The sequence below is a fragment of the Dunckerocampus dactyliophorus genome, chromosome 15 (assembly GCF_027744805.1).
Source record: "Dunckerocampus dactyliophorus isolate RoL2022-P2 chromosome 15, RoL_Ddac_1.1, whole genome shotgun sequence".
Lineage (NCBI taxonomy): Eukaryota > Metazoa > Chordata > Actinopteri > Syngnathiformes > Syngnathidae > Dunckerocampus > Dunckerocampus dactyliophorus.
In genome coordinates this window covers 9,176,077-9,193,512 of record NC_072833.1, presented here as the reverse complement: position 1 = coordinate 9,193,512, position 17,436 = coordinate 9,176,077, and the positions used below count along the sequence as shown (strand labels likewise).

General features: G+C 49.9%; 2 protein-coding genes across 6 annotated transcripts; both read left to right on the top strand.

Moving 5' to 3' along the window:
* The first annotated feature begins 402 nt into the window (after positions 1–402).
* Positions 403–8,227, top strand: nfxl1 (nuclear transcription factor, X-box binding-like 1). Its single transcript, XM_054752707.1, has 25 exons — positions 403–465; positions 818–967; positions 1,057–1,245; positions 1,332–1,441; positions 2,613–2,743; positions 2,820–2,864; positions 2,932–3,065; positions 3,166–3,251; positions 3,339–3,414; positions 3,495–3,592; positions 3,655–3,769; positions 3,870–3,994; positions 4,072–4,194; positions 4,268–4,358; positions 4,484–4,604; positions 4,684–4,840; positions 4,929–5,020; positions 5,108–5,129; positions 5,299–5,421; positions 5,565–5,719; positions 7,233–7,302; positions 7,505–7,609; positions 7,692–7,772; positions 7,853–7,906; positions 7,978–8,227. The coding sequence occupies exons 2-25, from the start codon at positions 829–831 to the stop codon at positions 8,161–8,163; spliced, it is 2,628 nt and encodes an 875-aa protein (XP_054608682.1). The 5' UTR covers positions 403–465; positions 818–828; the 3' UTR covers positions 8,164–8,227.
* Positions 8,228–8,249: 22 nt separating this feature from the next.
* On the top strand, positions 8,250–17,427 carry corin (corin, serine peptidase). 5 transcript variants are annotated; one of them, XM_054752704.1, is made up of 25 exons: positions 8,250–8,467; positions 8,737–8,872; positions 9,268–9,549; positions 9,629–9,740; positions 9,799–9,903; positions 9,973–10,160; positions 10,228–10,341; positions 10,415–10,522; positions 10,590–10,700; positions 10,768–10,890; positions 10,965–11,033; positions 11,112–11,343; positions 11,418–11,560; positions 11,630–11,737; positions 11,807–11,923; positions 12,001–12,111; positions 12,202–12,325; positions 12,418–12,546; positions 12,659–12,708; positions 12,780–12,960; positions 13,073–13,235; positions 13,315–13,423; positions 13,489–13,622; positions 16,138–16,161; positions 16,255–16,281. In XM_054752704.1, the coding sequence occupies exons 1-24, from the start codon at positions 8,414–8,416 to the stop codon at positions 16,156–16,158; spliced, it is 3,024 nt and encodes a 1,007-aa protein (XP_054608679.1). In that variant the 5' UTR covers positions 8,250–8,413; the 3' UTR covers positions 16,159–16,161; positions 16,255–16,281. The 5 variants fall into 5 exon arrangements, with proteins under 5 accessions (XP_054608679.1, XP_054608677.1, XP_054608678.1 ...); XM_054752702.1 differs by lacking the exons at positions 16,138–16,161; positions 16,255–16,281 and adding an exon at positions 16,675–17,425; XM_054752703.1 differs by lacking the exons at positions 16,138–16,161; positions 16,255–16,281 and adding an exon at positions 16,675–17,424 and having other exon boundaries at positions 11,810–11,923.
* Positions 17,428–17,436: the final 9 nt, after the last annotated feature.

Sequence of the window (17,436 nt, the reverse complement as noted above, 5' to 3'; positions counted from 1 at the left end):
CCTAGCTAAAGTTAGGGTTGCAATGGAAGCGCAGGCAGAGGGTAGGTTTATAATGCTTAAAGCGCATTCGAAAGTTAGAACCCCCATGCTGTATCTAACCACTGCACCGTTAATTACCTTTAATATATCAAATAATATGATAGTACTTAGTATACACTAGTATTCATTTTACTTTACGATAGCACCTGGCGTGACAGTGTCTGCTGAGAGCAATTCTGGCAGTTGGACAAATGTACGTTTGTTTGTTTTTTGACAAATGTAGTTAATGACCCTGCTCTTAACGGTCATCGTGATGACACGTCGCACAGCTAGTGGGTCTCAATGAGTAATGGGAAGTGTAGTCCTTTCCACTAAGATGCGCGATGCCCATAGCCACTAAAAGACTACAAGTATAGGCATGCAGCGCAAATGGCTACGCGTATTATCTGCACCTCGGGTTGATGCTGCCGTAGCGACTGTTTGCAGGTTCGTTCAGTGACTCCTAATTCTATTTCATTGTCTTAATTATCAACGTTTGATTTTTAGGTCACATGTTCACTTCGATAAAACATAATTTTACAGATTTATGACCTTTATGTCGCTCTGGGTGTTTGTTGCTCCTATCTTTGGTGACGCTGAGTTAGTGGGCTAGTTAGCTGGTGCTAACTTTGATGTCGCTTGTTCAAAAAAAAAAAAATAGTCTCATGTTTTTGTTAATGTGCTATTTCCGTAGCAGAGATATCAAAATATTAAGGAAAACTCATGTCAATGAAGAAATATGTGGTAATAAGTATATCATCAAACATTTTGCCCAATGACAAGTTTGGCTGACTTGTAGACGTGACTGCTATGGAGCCTGCCTGGCGACATCAGGGCAGGGGGCGTGGTCGGAACCATGGTCAAGGAGAAACGTCGCGACCCCAGCGCATGATGCCAGAGAGGCCAGGCAGTGCTGGAGGAAGCACAAAGATGGTAGTCCCATCTGAAGGTCCGCATGACGACACCCAAATAGAATTACATTAACGCGCCACCCAGTACAGTTCTATCCTGACGCATATCCTGTCTTACGGTGGACAGGTGTGTCCTCCCACGCTAAGTTTGAGGAGATACGAAAGTCCAATCAAGCCGCAGTGCAGCGACTGGTGGACAGTCAGATGAGCTCCTCCTCCTCTGATGACGATTGTGAAGATGGAGAGATAGACCACAAGGATGCGAAGAGGGGAAAGATCCTGGAGTGTACCTTTACTACCTACACCAACCAGACAGGTGAACCAGGTCAGATAATGATCACATGATTTGGGCGTTGCTTTAACAACCTGTGTGTGTGCGTGCCTGTGCCCGTGTGTGTCCAGGTGGTGATGTCACAGGTCTGATCAAAACCGGTCAGTATGTCAGCGAGCTCTTCCAGTCCGGAGCGCTCACCTGCCTCATCTGCATCGCGTCTGTCAAGAGGACCCAGGCGGTGAGGATTGATGGATTGATCTGTTTGTATTAGGGATGTCCCGATCCACATTTTTTGGCTTCTCATTTGATCCAATTTTTTTTTTTTTTTTTTAGTCTTGCCGATCTGATCCAATTCGGTACCAATCTTTTTTATTTTTGCTTTTAATAGGCTTTTGTTACAAACACGAATTTGCGGAATTGAATATGGTTATGAAAATGCCGCTTCAAAGCATTAAAAAATAATGCAGCCAAAGTATTGCTGAATTTACTTTATTACACAGCATGCCCAAAAATATTGTTTGGCTTTTTTTTAAACGAACTTTTCAGCGCAACAGTAATTTGTTTGACGGTCCCTAATATAAACAACCAGCGGTTGTGGCAGAAGCCGATTTTATTTGATCTTCAAAATACAGCAGGTCGGCAGCCCTGTTACGTCCATGTCAACGACTTTTTTTGTTGTTGTTGTAAACATGAAAGCCAAAGCAGTGCAGATTTTTACCTTCCAATCTTGCAAATGTCTGAAAATATTCTGCACCGCCGGCCACAATGTCTTGAATAACGTGGAAGATATTAAGTCAATTTCCTTCGCACATTCTTTAATATTCAATCGCTATCTGTTACTTTGGCATTTGAGAGCGAGCTGCCATGCCACTGAAGGAGTGTGTGAAACTTAAGACAACCAGCCGAAGTTTTTTCTAAGTTTATCTTGTCATCCACACTCATAAAACCATTACAGTATGTTTTTTATGGTTATTTCTACTCTTGCGTGTTGATGGGTGGAGAAAAGTATTTTATTTTGGAGAGCAGGAAGATTTTCATCTGCTCTATGGTAACGTTTAAGAACACTATTGTAGTCTTGCATAACAACTATTCTTTACTTGAGTTGTACCCACAGTAAGTAAGTCAGGTTGATCTCCCTTTTAATGAGACGACTCAACAACATTGAAAGTGAAATTAGTGTTGAGTCAGTTTACTAGTAGAGCAGTCTCAGAACCTTCTCAACTCCATCTCCAAACTAACCTGGCACCAGCACTGCAGTTCACTAAAGTAGGAAAGCGGTATCTCCACAGCCGGCAAATTTTGGGGTTGACTTGGATGCCCCCCTTTTGTGTCACTGCTTTCCACACTCCGTGGCGACACATTTCCAGCAATATGAAAGAGGTTCGTGATTCATAGTCTCCTCCCTCCAGGTGTGGGGCTGCTCCAGCTGCTTCTCCCTCTTCCATCTTCCATGCATCCAGAAGTGGGCCAGAGACTCAGCTTTCCTCCTTTGCTCTGTCACAGATGAAGACTTTGGACACAAGAAGCACCCATGGCCCTGGTGAGTCATGTGACTGCATCACATGACTCCCCTTCCTCAGAATTTCTCTTTTCATGTTGTCATTTTCCCTCCCCAGTCCCAAGTGTCGAGCAGAGTATTCCCACAGTGCCACGCCCACCAAGTAAGAAAACTCGTGCATATTGCAGACGTGTGACACCGACATGATTGTGCGTGTGTGTTGCATTCAGGTACATGTGTTACTGTGGGAAGCTTCAGGACCCTCCAGCTGATCCCTGGCTAGTTCCTCACTCGTGTGGCTCAGTGTGTCAGAAGGAGCTGAAACCTTCTTGTGGACACACATGTCTTCTGCTCTGTCACCCTGGTAACCTCTCTCTCTCACACACACACACACACACACACACACGCGGGCACTTTGCTTGGCTTGGCTTGGCTGAAGCATCAATGCTTGTGTGCGCCCTCAGGTCCTTGCCCCCCATGTCCAAAGATGGTGTCTGTTTCCTGTATGTGTGGCAAGGCGAAGCCCCTTCCCCGTCGCTGTAGCAGCAAGGTGCGTATAACGACTCATCTAAACTCTTTCTTAGCCAATCACAGAACTTTGCAGATCAAGTGGGCACGTGCACGTGGGTGTTTTCAGGTCTGGTCGTGCCAGCAGCCATGTGGACAATGGTTACCATGCCAACAACACACATGCTCACAGACGTGTCACTCAGGTGAACACAAGTGAAGAAACCTGCAACGTGTCATACCTCATGTCGACTAACATACATACGTGTATCCATGTTTGTGTCAGAGTGCCCCCCCTGTCCCAGTGTCAGTCTTCAGAAGTGTGTGTGTGGTGGACAAGAAGCCCAGAGACCTTGTGCCAGTCCCAAGTGGAACTGTCAGAAGGTACGCTAATTGATTAAGGAAAAAGCTTGTATTTCAAGATGGCTGACCATGTCTGCTTTCAGGTGTGTGGCATCCTCCTCTCTTGTGGGAATCACACATGTGAGCTGGTGTGTCATGACGGACTTTGTCCGCCTTGTCCTCGCTCGCTCAGCAGATCGTGTCCCTGCGGCAAGACAAGTGAGAGATATGCGCACACACACCCACACCTACATATCCAGTCTTGACCCACATTCATTTGTGCGTGTGTGTGTGTGTGTGTGTGTCTATGTACATGTAGAGTGGTCCCTGCCTTGCACAGAGGAAGTGTCACTGTGTGGTGACACGTGTGACCGCCTTCTGACATGTGGAAAACACACCTGCACCATGAGGTGTCACCGTGGGAATTGTGAGACCTGCAAACAGGTTCTATGCACGCACACACACGAAATGCGCACATGCATATTGTTTTGACATTTACCTGGTGTGTGTGTGTGTGTCAGGATGTGGAGAAGGAGTGCAGGTGTGGTAAATACAGCAAGTTGCTGGCGTGTCATAAAGAGTATGTGTGTGACTTCAAATGTTCAAAGAGTAGAAGCTGCCAGAAACATCAGTGTAGGAGGAAGGTGAGTCCCCTTTATTATTATCACCACCTTCATCATCACCACCTTCATCATTGTGTACCTCTGTGTTCGTCAGTGTTGCCCTGGCAACTGTCCCCCCTGTGACCAGAACTGCGGTCGAACTCTGGGATGTCGCAACCACAAATGTCCATCTGTCTGCCACCAAGGTAGGTGTGTGTGTGTGTGTGTGTGTGTGTGTGTGTGTGTGTGTGTGTGTGTATGTGTGCGCGCACGCATGTATGTGCATGCTTGCACACGTGAGAATCTCACGCTAGCCTTCCCGCTCTGTCAGGAAGTTGTTATCCATGTCCAATGACAGTGGATGTCAGGTGCACATGTGGTGCCACTTCCTTAATGGTCCCGTGTGGACGAGAGCGAAGCACCAAGCCTCCTCGCTGCAAAGAGCTCTGCAGGTACATGGACCTCCTCCTCCTCCTCTGAGTACATCACGTGTATGAAGGCCGCTCATGTGTGGTGTGGTGTTCGCCCTAGGTGTCCTCCATCCTGCCACCACTTGGCCAGACAGCGCCACCGCTGCCACCCTGGGCCGTGCCCCCCCTGCACACAGCCCTGTCTCCTACCTCTGATTGGCTGTGTGCACACATGCCCTCAGCCGTGTCACGACCAGGTTCTAGTTAAGTCCCAGCAGGTATGACGCTCCCACCCTGCTTCCAAATTGGCCGAGCGGAAATGTCCAACACGTCTCCGGAATGATCTTTGTTGTCCTGTGGTGTCAGGTGCAGTTGTCTGGGCCATGGGAGCAGCCCTCAGAACCAGCATTTCAGACCAAGACCCTACCCTGCCCCCCTTGTCAAGTCCCAGTACCAGTGTAAGTCAAATACGCGCACACACACACACACACACACACACACACACAAACATGTGCACACTTTTTACTGAGTCTTTTGTCTTCCAGGTCCTGTTTGGGGGAACACGAGGTGCGAAGGTTTCTTCATCAACATGTGTCCTCCTTCTCGCCCCCTTTTTGCTCCCCATCTTAGTTTCTCATGACCTTGACCATTTACCTCTTCCCATCACCTTTTTTGTCCTTGTCTCATTTATTCAATTTAGTGGCTTGCAAGTCACTTCACTTTCTGTCTTTTTCAGGTCAGCCCACTGCCATGTCATCATCGTGGACGCTTCTCCTGCAAAAGACCATGTGGACAACCTTTGACCTGTGGAAACCATACTTGCAGCAGGGAATGTCACCTGGTTAACAACGGGGACAAGGTGATCATCAGTATAACCAGCCGAGCATAGCTCCTGACTGCAGTTGTTAATGTTAGCATAGTAAAGCTCCTGAACACAGCTGCTAATGTTAGTCTGGCAGGTTATGAATTGCAGCCTTGTCATATGTCCATCTGTTTTGTTAGTGTGAGGAATGTGAGGAGGGCTGCTCTAAGCCTCGACCACACCTTTGTCCTCACACTTGCCCCCTCCCCTGTCACCCTGGGGCCTGTCCCCCCTGCAGCCAGATGATCCGACAGCGCTGCTACTGTAAGATGAGCGTGCTCTATGTGGAGTGCACGTGAGTACACTCACTCTCCTAATACAGTGGAACCTTGGTTAGCGTCATTAATTCGTTACAGAAGGTCCAACTCTAGCTGAAAGGGGCGCTAAATAAATCAGTTTTTCCCATACGAAATAATGGAAATCCAATTAATTCCTTCCAGAAAGCCAAAGATGTTAACACACAACACATCTTTATAGTTTTACAATTAGTTTTACATGCAGTAAACAATTCCAAATGCATATAAATACATGTAAATGATGAAGGGGAGAAATTAACATTTAAGGTTACTTTTACCTTCATTCAAAACCATTAAGAAGCCGATTTCAAACAAAAATTGAAGGATAAGCAACTCCAAGGTAATTACGCTTACCATTCTCTTTTCCCCGGCCTTCCTCCAACTACCCCTCCCGCCGAGCCCCCGCCGCTGTGATTTGTCACACTCCCAAGCGCTCCTGAGGACTTGCGGACAGCTGCCGAACCCCACTTCCTAATTTTGCTGGTACAGAAGTTGATAGTAAATGTCGATTTATCTTTTTAAAATGTTCGATTTTAACAGTAACGTAGGTCCGTGTTTACTGAGTGCAGGCAATCATGGCACATCGGTAGTGAAAATGTGGTCATTACATGATGGAAAAAGGCTGTTATTAGCAGCTCCAGACATTGGTGAGCTTGTAATTTGCATACATGCAACACTCCCTCAGCTTCCTGTATGCACACTTTATAATGCTACACAGACAACAGGGAATATGGACATGCCCATATAAGGACATCCAGGTTGCGTTGACAGTGGAACTAGGTGTTAAAAAAAAACAGAGCCATCCCTGAGTGCTTTCAGGGCTCCCTTCCAAATGCGCAAACCTCATTATCTGACACGTTGGCATTGTTTAACACGAGAATACAACATTGTAACAACATTTATAGATCAGAAAAGAAGAAAAGCATAATAGGTCCCTTTTTAAGCAAGGTTGATAAAACATGTCATTGACCCCGTTAAATTTGACAGTGCCTCTCACCTCAATAACCAAAAATGAAGTCACAGAAAGTTCCAAGTGAAAGCATTTTTTTTTAAAGGTGAAAAACACATTGTGTTTATGGGAACACACATCAAGAATCATAAAGATAAAAGTAACTTTAAATGTTCATTTATCCCTTTCATTCGTCATTTATATGCATTTAGAATTGTTTTATGCACGTAAAACTAAACTAAAATGTGGTGTGTGTGTTTGAACTGCTGATGACATCATAGACGGACTATGTAGCTGACTTCCAGTTCCGATTGCCATTTTTTTATTTAGGAAGCTAGCTTCTTTGTTAGGTTTTTTGTGATTTTAAAATACATTAAGAACACAGTTGGACTCGTGCAGTGTATTAATGCGACAAGATGCACGCCCTGTTGTACGCTAACCAGAAAATGCATGTAAACGGAGGCAAAATGTTTGCATAAATGTTTGACATTAACTGAAAAACAGGCTAACGGAGGTTCCCCTGGATGTCTTTTGTCTTTTTTGTCACCATTGGGTGTGTACAGGAAGATGACTTCATCTGACGAAGACACGAGAATGGCGATGGGCTCATGTGGTAACCAGTGTCCCAAAGAGGTACACACCATCACTTCATGATTACCCTGTGTTTGTGTCCATGTTTGGGCATGCAGCATCATGTCAACTTGTCACCGCACACTTCTTTTGTGTATGTGTGTGTATGGAGGGACACAGCTACCACAAGTACACATCATGTGACAAGCTGAGATTGCAGTAAGGCACACTCTTCAACTGTGTGTGTGTGTGTGTGTGTGTGTAGCTAAGCTGCGGCCATCGCTGTAAGCAGGTGTGTCATCCAGGTGGGTGTGAGGTCAAATGTCATCAGAAGGTGAAGCTGCGATGTCCTTGCAGGAGGATCAAGAAGGTACAAAAACGTCCTCGTGTCTTGAAGATGTATGTCTTCTCTTGTATCAGTTTTTTGTGTGTGTGTGTGTGTGTGTGTACAGGAGATGCCGTGTGTGCTGTCGTCAGAGTTTGTAGTTGAGTGTGATGACACCTGCAAACAACAGCAAAAGAAAGTCAGCCAGGTGAACAGTGCACACGTGATGATGTAATAATGATGTCACAAGAAGTTGTCATTGAGGTGTGTGTGTGTGCGTGTTTCCAGCTGAAGGAGGCGGAGCAGAAAGTGGCTGAGGAGGAGGAGCAGAAAAAATGCCAGGTGAGCATCAGGATGGATTGAGCATGTCACATGACCACGTTAAGCTAGGCTAACTGCTACCGTGACGCTAGGAGGAGCTGGAGGCATTCACCAAGCGTCAGCAGCGAGGAGGTCGCAGGGGCAAGAAGCGAGGGAGGCAAGAGGACCTCGAAGAGCAAGGGGGGAGTGCTCAGTGGTGGAGGGGCGTGGCCCTCGTCCTCGTTCCGCTGGGCGGAGCTCTGCTGTCCGTCACCATCTACTTACTCTTGAACAGCTGATTGTGGATGTCAAAGGTCACTTTCAAATAAAAGCTTAAAATGTGAAGGCCTTTTCCTGTTGCTTGACACACACTCATGGAAACACAATAGCAATATACCACTGCATGATGCTCTTAGCTGGTCACATGACTGAGTGGTTGAGCAACACGTACAGAGAAAGAGAGAGAGAGAGGGGGGCGGGGCTTGCATCGCTTCGTTTGGCGCTCTCGGGTGACGGACAGAAGGATGGACTCGAGCTCAGCGGCGGGTCATGTGGTCACAGTGGTCGTGCCCGCGTGTAACCTTAATCGCGGGAACTAACACGGTAAGTTTCCTCACGTTCGCGCGCACACGTGGACGGCACGATTGCTCGGTAGCTCAAACAGCCTCCCACCCCCCCCAAAAAATCTTATGTCGACAGTCGTTTTTTTACCAATTGTTACACGTGACTTTTCGGATGTTATCGACGTCACTACTTACGTTGTGAATCCAGACACAGCTGAGGTAAAAGTCTAGAAGTTTCCTACCACCGGACCAGTGGTTATACAGGGCGGAGCTTCACGGAGCCTTCATTAATGCACGTGTGTCCCACAGGCGTCTGAGAGCGGGATGGGCGAGGAGGCGTGTCCTCATAAGCCACCGTCCTCCTGTCCTCTGAGACCCTTCGTCTACGTCCTACTTCCTGTCCTTATCCTGCTGGGCGGTGTGATGCTCGTGCTCGCCCTCACCGGTACGACACACACCTGACCGCTGCATGACCTTACAGACACAAAAAAGTGTGTGTGTGTGTGTCTGTGTATGGTGTGGTCGTCATGGTAGCGACGTGTCGGCCAATCAGGATGAGAATTAAGGAATGTTAAATATTTACGTGGCTTATGGAACTTCTTTTATTCCAACTTAAATGTTGGTTTAGGAGAGGGGGCACAAGTGTAATGGGAGCAGACAAAGTGTGGGGGTGGGGGGTCGCCGTGGTAACCAGATCCTCTGATACTATTCATAGATGTGCACAGTCCCTCAACACTGTCATCACGTGCACACCCATCAAGCTATTTATGGACAAGTGTTTTTAAAGTAAAGCACACTCACAGGTCTGGGGGCAAGACTGAGTCAGTTGTCGCTCCTCAGGTGTGATTGGCAGCCGTGTCTTCGATTCCAGCCACCTTCCGTCCCCTGAGCCAGACAGAGCCCCCTATTACCATGGCAACAGCACAAGGCCGCCCCCCCACCAACTTGGCAACTTAACAACCTCCCCCCATGACTTCGCTGACCTCATGCCTGCGACCGCCCCCATCATCTCAATGCGCTCGTCTCAGGCCCCGCCCACTCAGCCGATCACAGTGGCCCCCGATTGGTTGACCTCCGTCACCACACTGAGCAGCACCTGGTTGACGTCGACGCCTGATACAGGTGTGCCCGCCGTACTATTTCATTCGTGCATGCTAGCATAGTAGGAGGCATTGACTAGTAACGTGTGTCATATGTTCAGGTGGTTGTCAGCTGATGGCGGAGCCTCAGTGTCACATGTTGCCCTACAATCAAACATGGCTGTCCTCTGCCACCGCCGTGGTGAAGAGCTCAGAGGTGGACATGTTGCTAAGGTAGGCATGTTTTCTTCTGAAGGAGCTCACAGGAAGTGATGAAGTGGATGTGTTGCAGGTTCTTCAGCTATTTGAGCAGACTGTCTTGCTACAAACACATCATGTTGTTTGGCTGCTCACTGGCCCTGCCTCAATGTTTCCATGACGACAGCACACATTACAGGTGAGAGCTGAACATGCTAACATGTAACATATTCCTTATTGTTCACGTGTGACTGGTCACTTGATGCAGGGGGGTGGTACTGCCATGCGCCTCGTTCTGTGAGGCGGCCAGAGAAGGCTGCGAGCCCGTGCTCCAGATGTTCAACGCCTCCTGGCCCGACTTTCTGCGCTGCTCGCAGTTCAGCGACACAGCTGCAACCACGGCGACCCCTGCAACGCCCGCCTGCTACACGCCAAAACACGCTATTGGCAAACACTGTGAGTGCCACGTATGTTGGCATTTTTGGTTTGGGACATCATGTGATGCTCTCTGATTGGTGGATAGCGGCATGTGGCGGAGAGGACGACTTCCTGTGCGCAACGGGCCTTTGTGTCCCCCAGAAACTGGTGTGTAATGGCTACAATGACTGTGACGACTGGAGCGACGAGACACATTGCAGTGAGCACACACACACACACACACAGGAGGGTTGCGGTCATCATGGCAATATGTTGACATGACAAGTTTTCAGTCTGTGCAGACGCGCAGTTTCAGTGCCTGACGGGTCGCTGCCTGCCGCCTCTTATGTTGTGTGATGGCTACGACGACTGCGGTGACCTCAGTGACGAACTTCATTGTGGTGAGAGCGCTCACACTAGGCTAACATGTTTCCTGCTCACGTTTTTGATGTCACTTGCGCTCATTAGTGTGCGACACGTTGCGGGAGCATCAATGTGGCGACGGCCGGTGCGTGTCCAAGGATTGGCTGTGCGATGGTGACCACGATTGTCTTGACAAGAGTGATGAGCTCAACTGCTGTGAGTTACTATGGTGACAGTCCAACCATGTAGCGTTCAGACGTTGCTCACCTGTGTTTGTGTGCAGCTTGTCGCAGCCAGGGTCTTTGGGAGTGCAGGAATGGTCAGTGTGTTCCGTCTGCTTTCCGCTGTGACGGTGAGGATGACTGCAAAGATGGCAGCGATGAAGAGCACTGCAGCCGAGACAAGAGTGAGACATCTGTCTGGTAACAAGTTGTCTTACTCTGTCAACAAGTCTGTCTCACTCCTTGACGTGTGTTGCAGCTCAGGCGGTGTGTGGCCCCGGCCAGCCCAGCTGCACGGCCACTTCCTGTGAGCACAGCAACAACTGCAGTAAGTTCTTCACCATCTGTCCAAGTGCACACTGAAGGTGTTCATTCCTCCTGACTCCTTCCCCTCTCGTCACATCAGCTGGCTGTGAGCCAATCAGCTTAGAGCTGTGCATGAATCTGCCCTACAACCTGACCCGCTTCCCAAACTTCTTGGGTCACGTGTCCCAGAGGGAGAGCTCTGTGTCGTGGGAGTCGTCGCTGTTTCCTGCCCTGGTCCAGACGGGCTGCTACCAGTACCTCATGTTCTACGCGTGCACATTGCTTGTACCTAAGTGCGACCCACTGAGCCTGCAGAGGGTCCCGCCCTGCAGGTCAGTGCACGTGCATGCGCACATGAACCAGCTTGCCAGTGTGACATATCACTGCCCCTCGCCCCACCTGGCAGGTCCCTTTGTCTCACGGCGAAGGAGAAATGCGAGTCGGTGCTCGGCATTGTGGGACTGCAGTGGCCCGACGACTCAGACTGCGCTCAGTTTCCCGAAGAGGGCGAAGACTTGGTGTGCCTGCTGCCCGAGGCCGGTGTAGATGGTGTGTGTGAGTGTGTCCACCCGTCCTTCGTAGTCCATCTGATCTGCTCACTTCCTGTCCGCTCAACAGAGTGCTCCCCGAGTCACTTCAAGTGTCGCTCCGGTCGCTGCGTCCTAGCCAGCAAACGCTGCGACGGCCTCGCTGACTGTGACGACCGGAGCGACGAAGACCACTGCAGTGAGACCTTGTCCCTTCTTCAAAGTAAAAATCTTGTAATGTGTTCGTGATGATGTGACATGTGGCCAGCAGGTTGCTCAGAGCGCGCTCTGTGGGAGTGTCCCGGAAGTGCCACATGCATCAAGACCAGCATGATCTGCGATGGCTTCCCAGACTGCCCCCTGCTGGCTGATGAGGCAAACTGCTGTGAGTCATTGCCACTCCGTTTGTGTCCTTGTGACACCGCACGACATTGCGTCACATACTTGTTTGTTCCCTGCTAGCGATGTGCGGAGATAACGAGATGGCGTGCAACAATCATGAGTGCGTGCACAGAACTTTGTGGTGCGATGGAAAGAAACACTGCACTGATGCCTCGGATGAGTGGAACTGTGGTAACACACACATGCACACACACACACACACACACACGCACATAGGACAATGTGATGGTGTGCACTGAATGTTGTCTGTGTCGTCTTCAGTGTCTCTGAGCGAGTCAACAGGTTCTGTTGTAACCGTGCTGAGGACAGCGGGCCACTATCACGTGTGTGCTGACGAGTGGAATCCACAGCTCAGCAAACTGACCTGTGACCAGCTGGGACTAGGGTAAGGTCAGTAGCACACACACACACACACACACACACACACACACACACACAAGTGACATGCAGCCCATCACACACGTTGTCTCCCTGAAGGGTTCCCGACTCAGTTTCAATGGTACCTGAACATATGGACCCTCTGGGCCGTCGTCGTTGGTTACACGTTCATCCCGAGTGGAAGGAGAAGAAAGGCTTAGCTCTGCAGGCGCGACTAGAGAAGAGAAGGTGCATGTGTGTCGGTGCTGCTTTGGAGAAGGGTTCATGCGAGGGCGTTAATTGCTAAAGCTAAACCTCCTACATACTGGTTGTGACCGTCCTCCATGCTTGTGTCCCGCAGTCACTCGTGTCATTCCGGAAGGAGAGTTGCACTCGTCTGCATCAGAGACGGTAAACACAGCAAGCTTCCTCTAGCAAGGACACATCGGCCTACTTTTCTTCCTGTTTCTTTCTCGCCACAGAGTGTGGCCTGCGTCCGGCCATGCTCCCCCACAGGCAGAAGAGGATTCTGGGAGGCCGCGTGTCACGACAGGGGGCGTGGCCTTGGCAGTGCTCGCTGCAAAGCGGCCAGAGCGGTCACGTATGTGGCTGCGTCCTCATCGGCAAGAAGTGGGCCTTGACGGTGGCTCACTGTTTTGAGGGGTGAGAGTGACACGCATGTGCGCCCTCCAGGAAGGGTGAGCTTGTCATTGACGTGTGTGTGTGTGTGTGTGTGTGTGTGTGTGTGTGTGTGTGTGTGTGTGCACGAGTGCAGGAGGGAGAAGGCCCACCTGTGGAATGTGGTCCTGGGTCTGAACAACCTGGATCATCCGGGCATGCACAGCCAGAGCCGCGGTGTGCGTGCCATTACAGTGCACCCGCGTTACAACCGCGCCGTAGTGGACTACGACATCAGCGTGGTGGAGTTGGACGCAGAGGTGAGCTAGCCCCAATCGGGAGCGTTTTGGAGCAGCTGCAAGTGCTCCGGCATCATAGGATGATTTCCCCTGATGACAGGTGGAAGAGACGGCGTGGGTCCGGCCAGTGTGTCTGCCTCGCCCCGACCAGATTCCCGCTCCAGACTCCTACTGCTACATCACAGGCTGGGGTCACATGGGCAACAGGAGTAAGTCCCCGCCCACTTCTGTTTGCTGTCCATTTCCTGTGTGAGACACACCACTTCCTCCACAGTGCCTTTCAAGCTGCAGGAGGGACAAGTTCGCATCATCTCTGTCTCGCAGTGCCAGTCCTACTTTGACATGAAGACCATAACTCCCAGGATGCTTTGTGCCGGCTACGAGGCAGGGACTGTTGACTCCTGCATGGTAACCATTCAACATCGTCAGGACCCTCCTGCTCTTGCTTGCTTCTGTGTCCTAGATTCTGGTTCTCTAATTCTTTCTAAGTCCTAGGCTCTCGGGTGTAATAGGTTTGTAAATCTAGGTTCTAGACTTTAATAGGTAATAAGTCCTGGCTGTGTTTTAATTCACACGTTTACGTACTTACACTTCAATAAGTATACTGTGTACACCGTGTACTTAGTTTCTGAGTGTGTGAATTTTGACAATGTAGGGCTGTCCCAAATCCATTTCTGTCACTGTACACTTACCATAAATGACAATCACCATATCCTCCGAAGAACCAGATTTGTGGCTGCTTTGGGCTGGGCCCAGCCAGCCCACACAGGTGAAAGCCCAACCACCAGGCGCTCGCCTGCGAGCCCCTGCCCCAGTCCTGGCTCCAGGGTGAGGTCCCGGTATCCCACGTCCAGGCGAGGTGCGGTCCCACCTCTTGTGTTTATTCTTAAGGTCTTCTGTATCACTCTTGGTTAGGCCCGTCACCTAGGACCTGTTTGCCTTGGGAGACCCTACTAGGTGCATATAGCCCCAGACAACATAGCTCCTTGGATTGGACACTCAAACCCCTCCATCACAATAAGGTGGTGATTCACGGAGGAGGATATCGAGTCCGAATGAGCCATATTTCGTGCCTCCATTTGCTGAGGCAGCCGATCGGCGCTGCGGCCGCAAGGTGGTCGGTGCCAGCCGTGGCGGCAAGCCCCGAACCCGATGGTGGACACCAGATGTCAGGGCTGCCGTCAAGCTGAAGGAGTCCTATAAAGCATGGATGGCTTGTGGGAGTCCTGAAGCAGCTGACAAGTACATGTAGACCAAATGGCACATGGCTTTGGTGCTGGTCGAGGCAAAAACTCAGGTGTGGGAGGAGTTTGGTGAGGCCATGGAGCACGACTTTCGGTTGGCCTCAAAGAGGTTCTGGCAAACCGTCTGACGTCTCAGAAAGGGCAAGCAGTGCCCGGTCCACACTGTTTACATTGGGGAGGGGGGCCTGCTGACCTCCTACTGAGGATATAATCGGACGGTAGAAGGAATACTCTGAGGCCCTTCTCAGTCCTACTGACATAGAGGAAGCAGAGTCAGAGGACACGATATACGTACAGTTGCATCCCCGTGGCTCAGGTATCTGGGGTAGTCAAAACGATCCCCAGTGGCAAAGCTCCGGGGGTGGACAGGTTTCGCTCTGAATTCCTCAGGGTTCAGGATATTGAGGGACTGTTTTGGCTGCCACCTGTCTTCAACATTCCGTGGAAGTCGGGAACAGTACCTCTGCATTGGCAGACTGGGATGCCAAGGTGACCGGAGGGTGTGTTCCAACTATAGAGGGATCACACTCCTCAGCCTCCCTGGGAAAGTCTATTCCAGGTTGCTGGAGAGAAGGGTACGACCGTTAGTCGAACCTCGGCTACAGGAGGTGCAATGTGGGTTTCGTCCCGGTCGTGGAACACTGGACCAGCTCTACACCCTTGCAAAGGTACTGGAGGGTACTTGGGAGTTTGTGTCTACATGTGCTTTGTGGACTTGGAAAAGGCATACCACTGTGTCCCTCGCGGTGTCCTGTGGGGGGTGCTCCGGGAGTACGGGACTGGTGGTGCGCTACTTCGTACCATTCGGGCCTTGTACAACCGGAACAGGAGCCTGGTTTGCATTGCCAGCCGTAAGTCGAGCCTTTTTCCGGTGAATGTTGGCCTCTGCCGAGGCTGCCCTTTGTCACTGATTCTGTTCATAATTTTCATGGACAGAATCTCTAGGCACAGCCAAGGTGTCGATGGAGTCCAGCTCGGTGGCCTTAGGATCTCGTCTCTGCTATTTGCAGACGATGTGGTCCTGATGGCCTCATCAGGCTGTGACATTCGGTGTTTACTGGGACGGTTTGCATTTGAGTGTGAAGCTTCTGGGATGAGACTCAGCACCTTCAAATCCAAGGCCATGGTTCTCAATCAGAAAAGGGTGGATTGCTCCTTCCGGGTTGGGAATCAGGTCCTGCTCCAGGTAGAGGTGGGTTCTTGTTGACGAGTGAGGGAAGGTTGGAGCGTGAGGTTGATAGGCGGATCGGCGCATTGCCTACAGTTATGCAGTCGCTGTACCGGGCCATCTTGGTGAAGAGAGAACGGAGCCGGAAGACAAAGCTCGCAATTTACCGGTCGATCTACAGTATGTTCCCACCCTCACCACCCTCATGAGCTTTGGGTTGTGACCGAAAGAACGAGATCGCGGATACAATCGGCCTCTGTAGGGTGGCTGGACTCACCCGAAGAGAGAGGGTGAGAAGCTCAATCATCCGGGAAGGACTCAGACTACAGCCGCTGCGCCTTCCCGATGCCCGAGCTAGTTGATTTATCTGCCCCCGCAACCCTAATGAGGATGAGTGGCATAGAAAATGGATGGATGGACAGTATTTATCTGCTTCCTCTTTTTCTTCTTCTCTCCTTTTTAATGGTGAATTGCAACCACTCGACTTACTCCCTCCCCTTCCGCTACATAGCCATGGTGGCAACAATTTTGAGTGGTAAGTGTCCAGCAATGTGCACTCAGCATTTTGACCTTTTTTAGTGCAACATTCGGGTACTGACAGTTCACTGCATTTTGCCCTACTTCTCAGTGTGAACACACTTATACACTCGAAATGGTAAGTGTGTGTAAGGGCACAAATTGAAACACAGCCTTAGGATGCAGGGTTGAGTAGGTCTAGCTTTTAAGTGCTAGGTTCTAAGGCCTCGTTCAAGGGTGCATCAGGCTGTATGTCCTTGGTTTTAGGTTGTTAACCTTTTGTTGTCCTTTGTTAGGTTGTTCAGCCCTAGGTCCATGGCAGTAGGTTCTAAGTCCTTGTTACTACTGTAGGTTGTTAGCCGTAGATCCTTGCCTCTCGGGACTACCTCTAAGTCCTTGATCCTTGGCTCCTTGGCTTTGCTGTTATAAGTTCTAAGTCCTAGGTTGTTGACTTGATATACGAAGTTCTAAATTTTGGCCCTCTGTCTTTGTTAGATGATGATGATTGATGACCGTGTGTGTGCTTGTGCAGGGCGACAGCGGTGGTCCTCTGGTGTGCGAGGAGCAGGTGGCGGGGACAGCGGGCCACTGGACGCTTTTTGGCCTGACATCATGGGGCAGCGTGTGCTTCAGTAAAGTGCTCGGACCAGGAGTGTACAGCAACGTGAGCCACTTCACACCCTGGATCCGGCAGCAGATCTTCATGCAGACTTACCTGTCCGACTGACGCGTCTCTTCCTGTATTGCGGGAGGAAGTGATGTTGCATCACACACGCTGATTTCCTCTACACAAGCCTCTATCCATAGTTTACTTTTTATGCTACCTGCTGTAAAGCTAACACCTTCTCCTAGCCGCACTGTGATGATGATGATGATGATGATCTTTCCAAGATGAAGCGGCCCCTCAACATCATCTGTGGTCCTCTGGTGCATTGCAAGATAAACTAGCTTAGCGCTGGCTGCGCATGGGTGGCCAAAATAAGAGTAGAAGATGTTACATCTCATGCTAATAGGCTAACGTTCTGCTCATATGTTAGCGTTGACTGATTGGATGTTTTTTTTAATGATTGTTGTTGTCCATTCCTTCACATCCACAACATTCCCAGTGGTCGTTGTTTGGAATTTTGTAGAGTATTTTTGTACAACTTTTTGGGCGTCACGCTTATAACACGCACGCACACACTCGGCCCTCCTCAGATGTCACTTCCTGGTTTGTTATCTTGAAGGCCAATGTAAGAAATCAACTGGAATGTTTTGGCACAACAATAAAAGTACACACACCTGCAATGTGTGC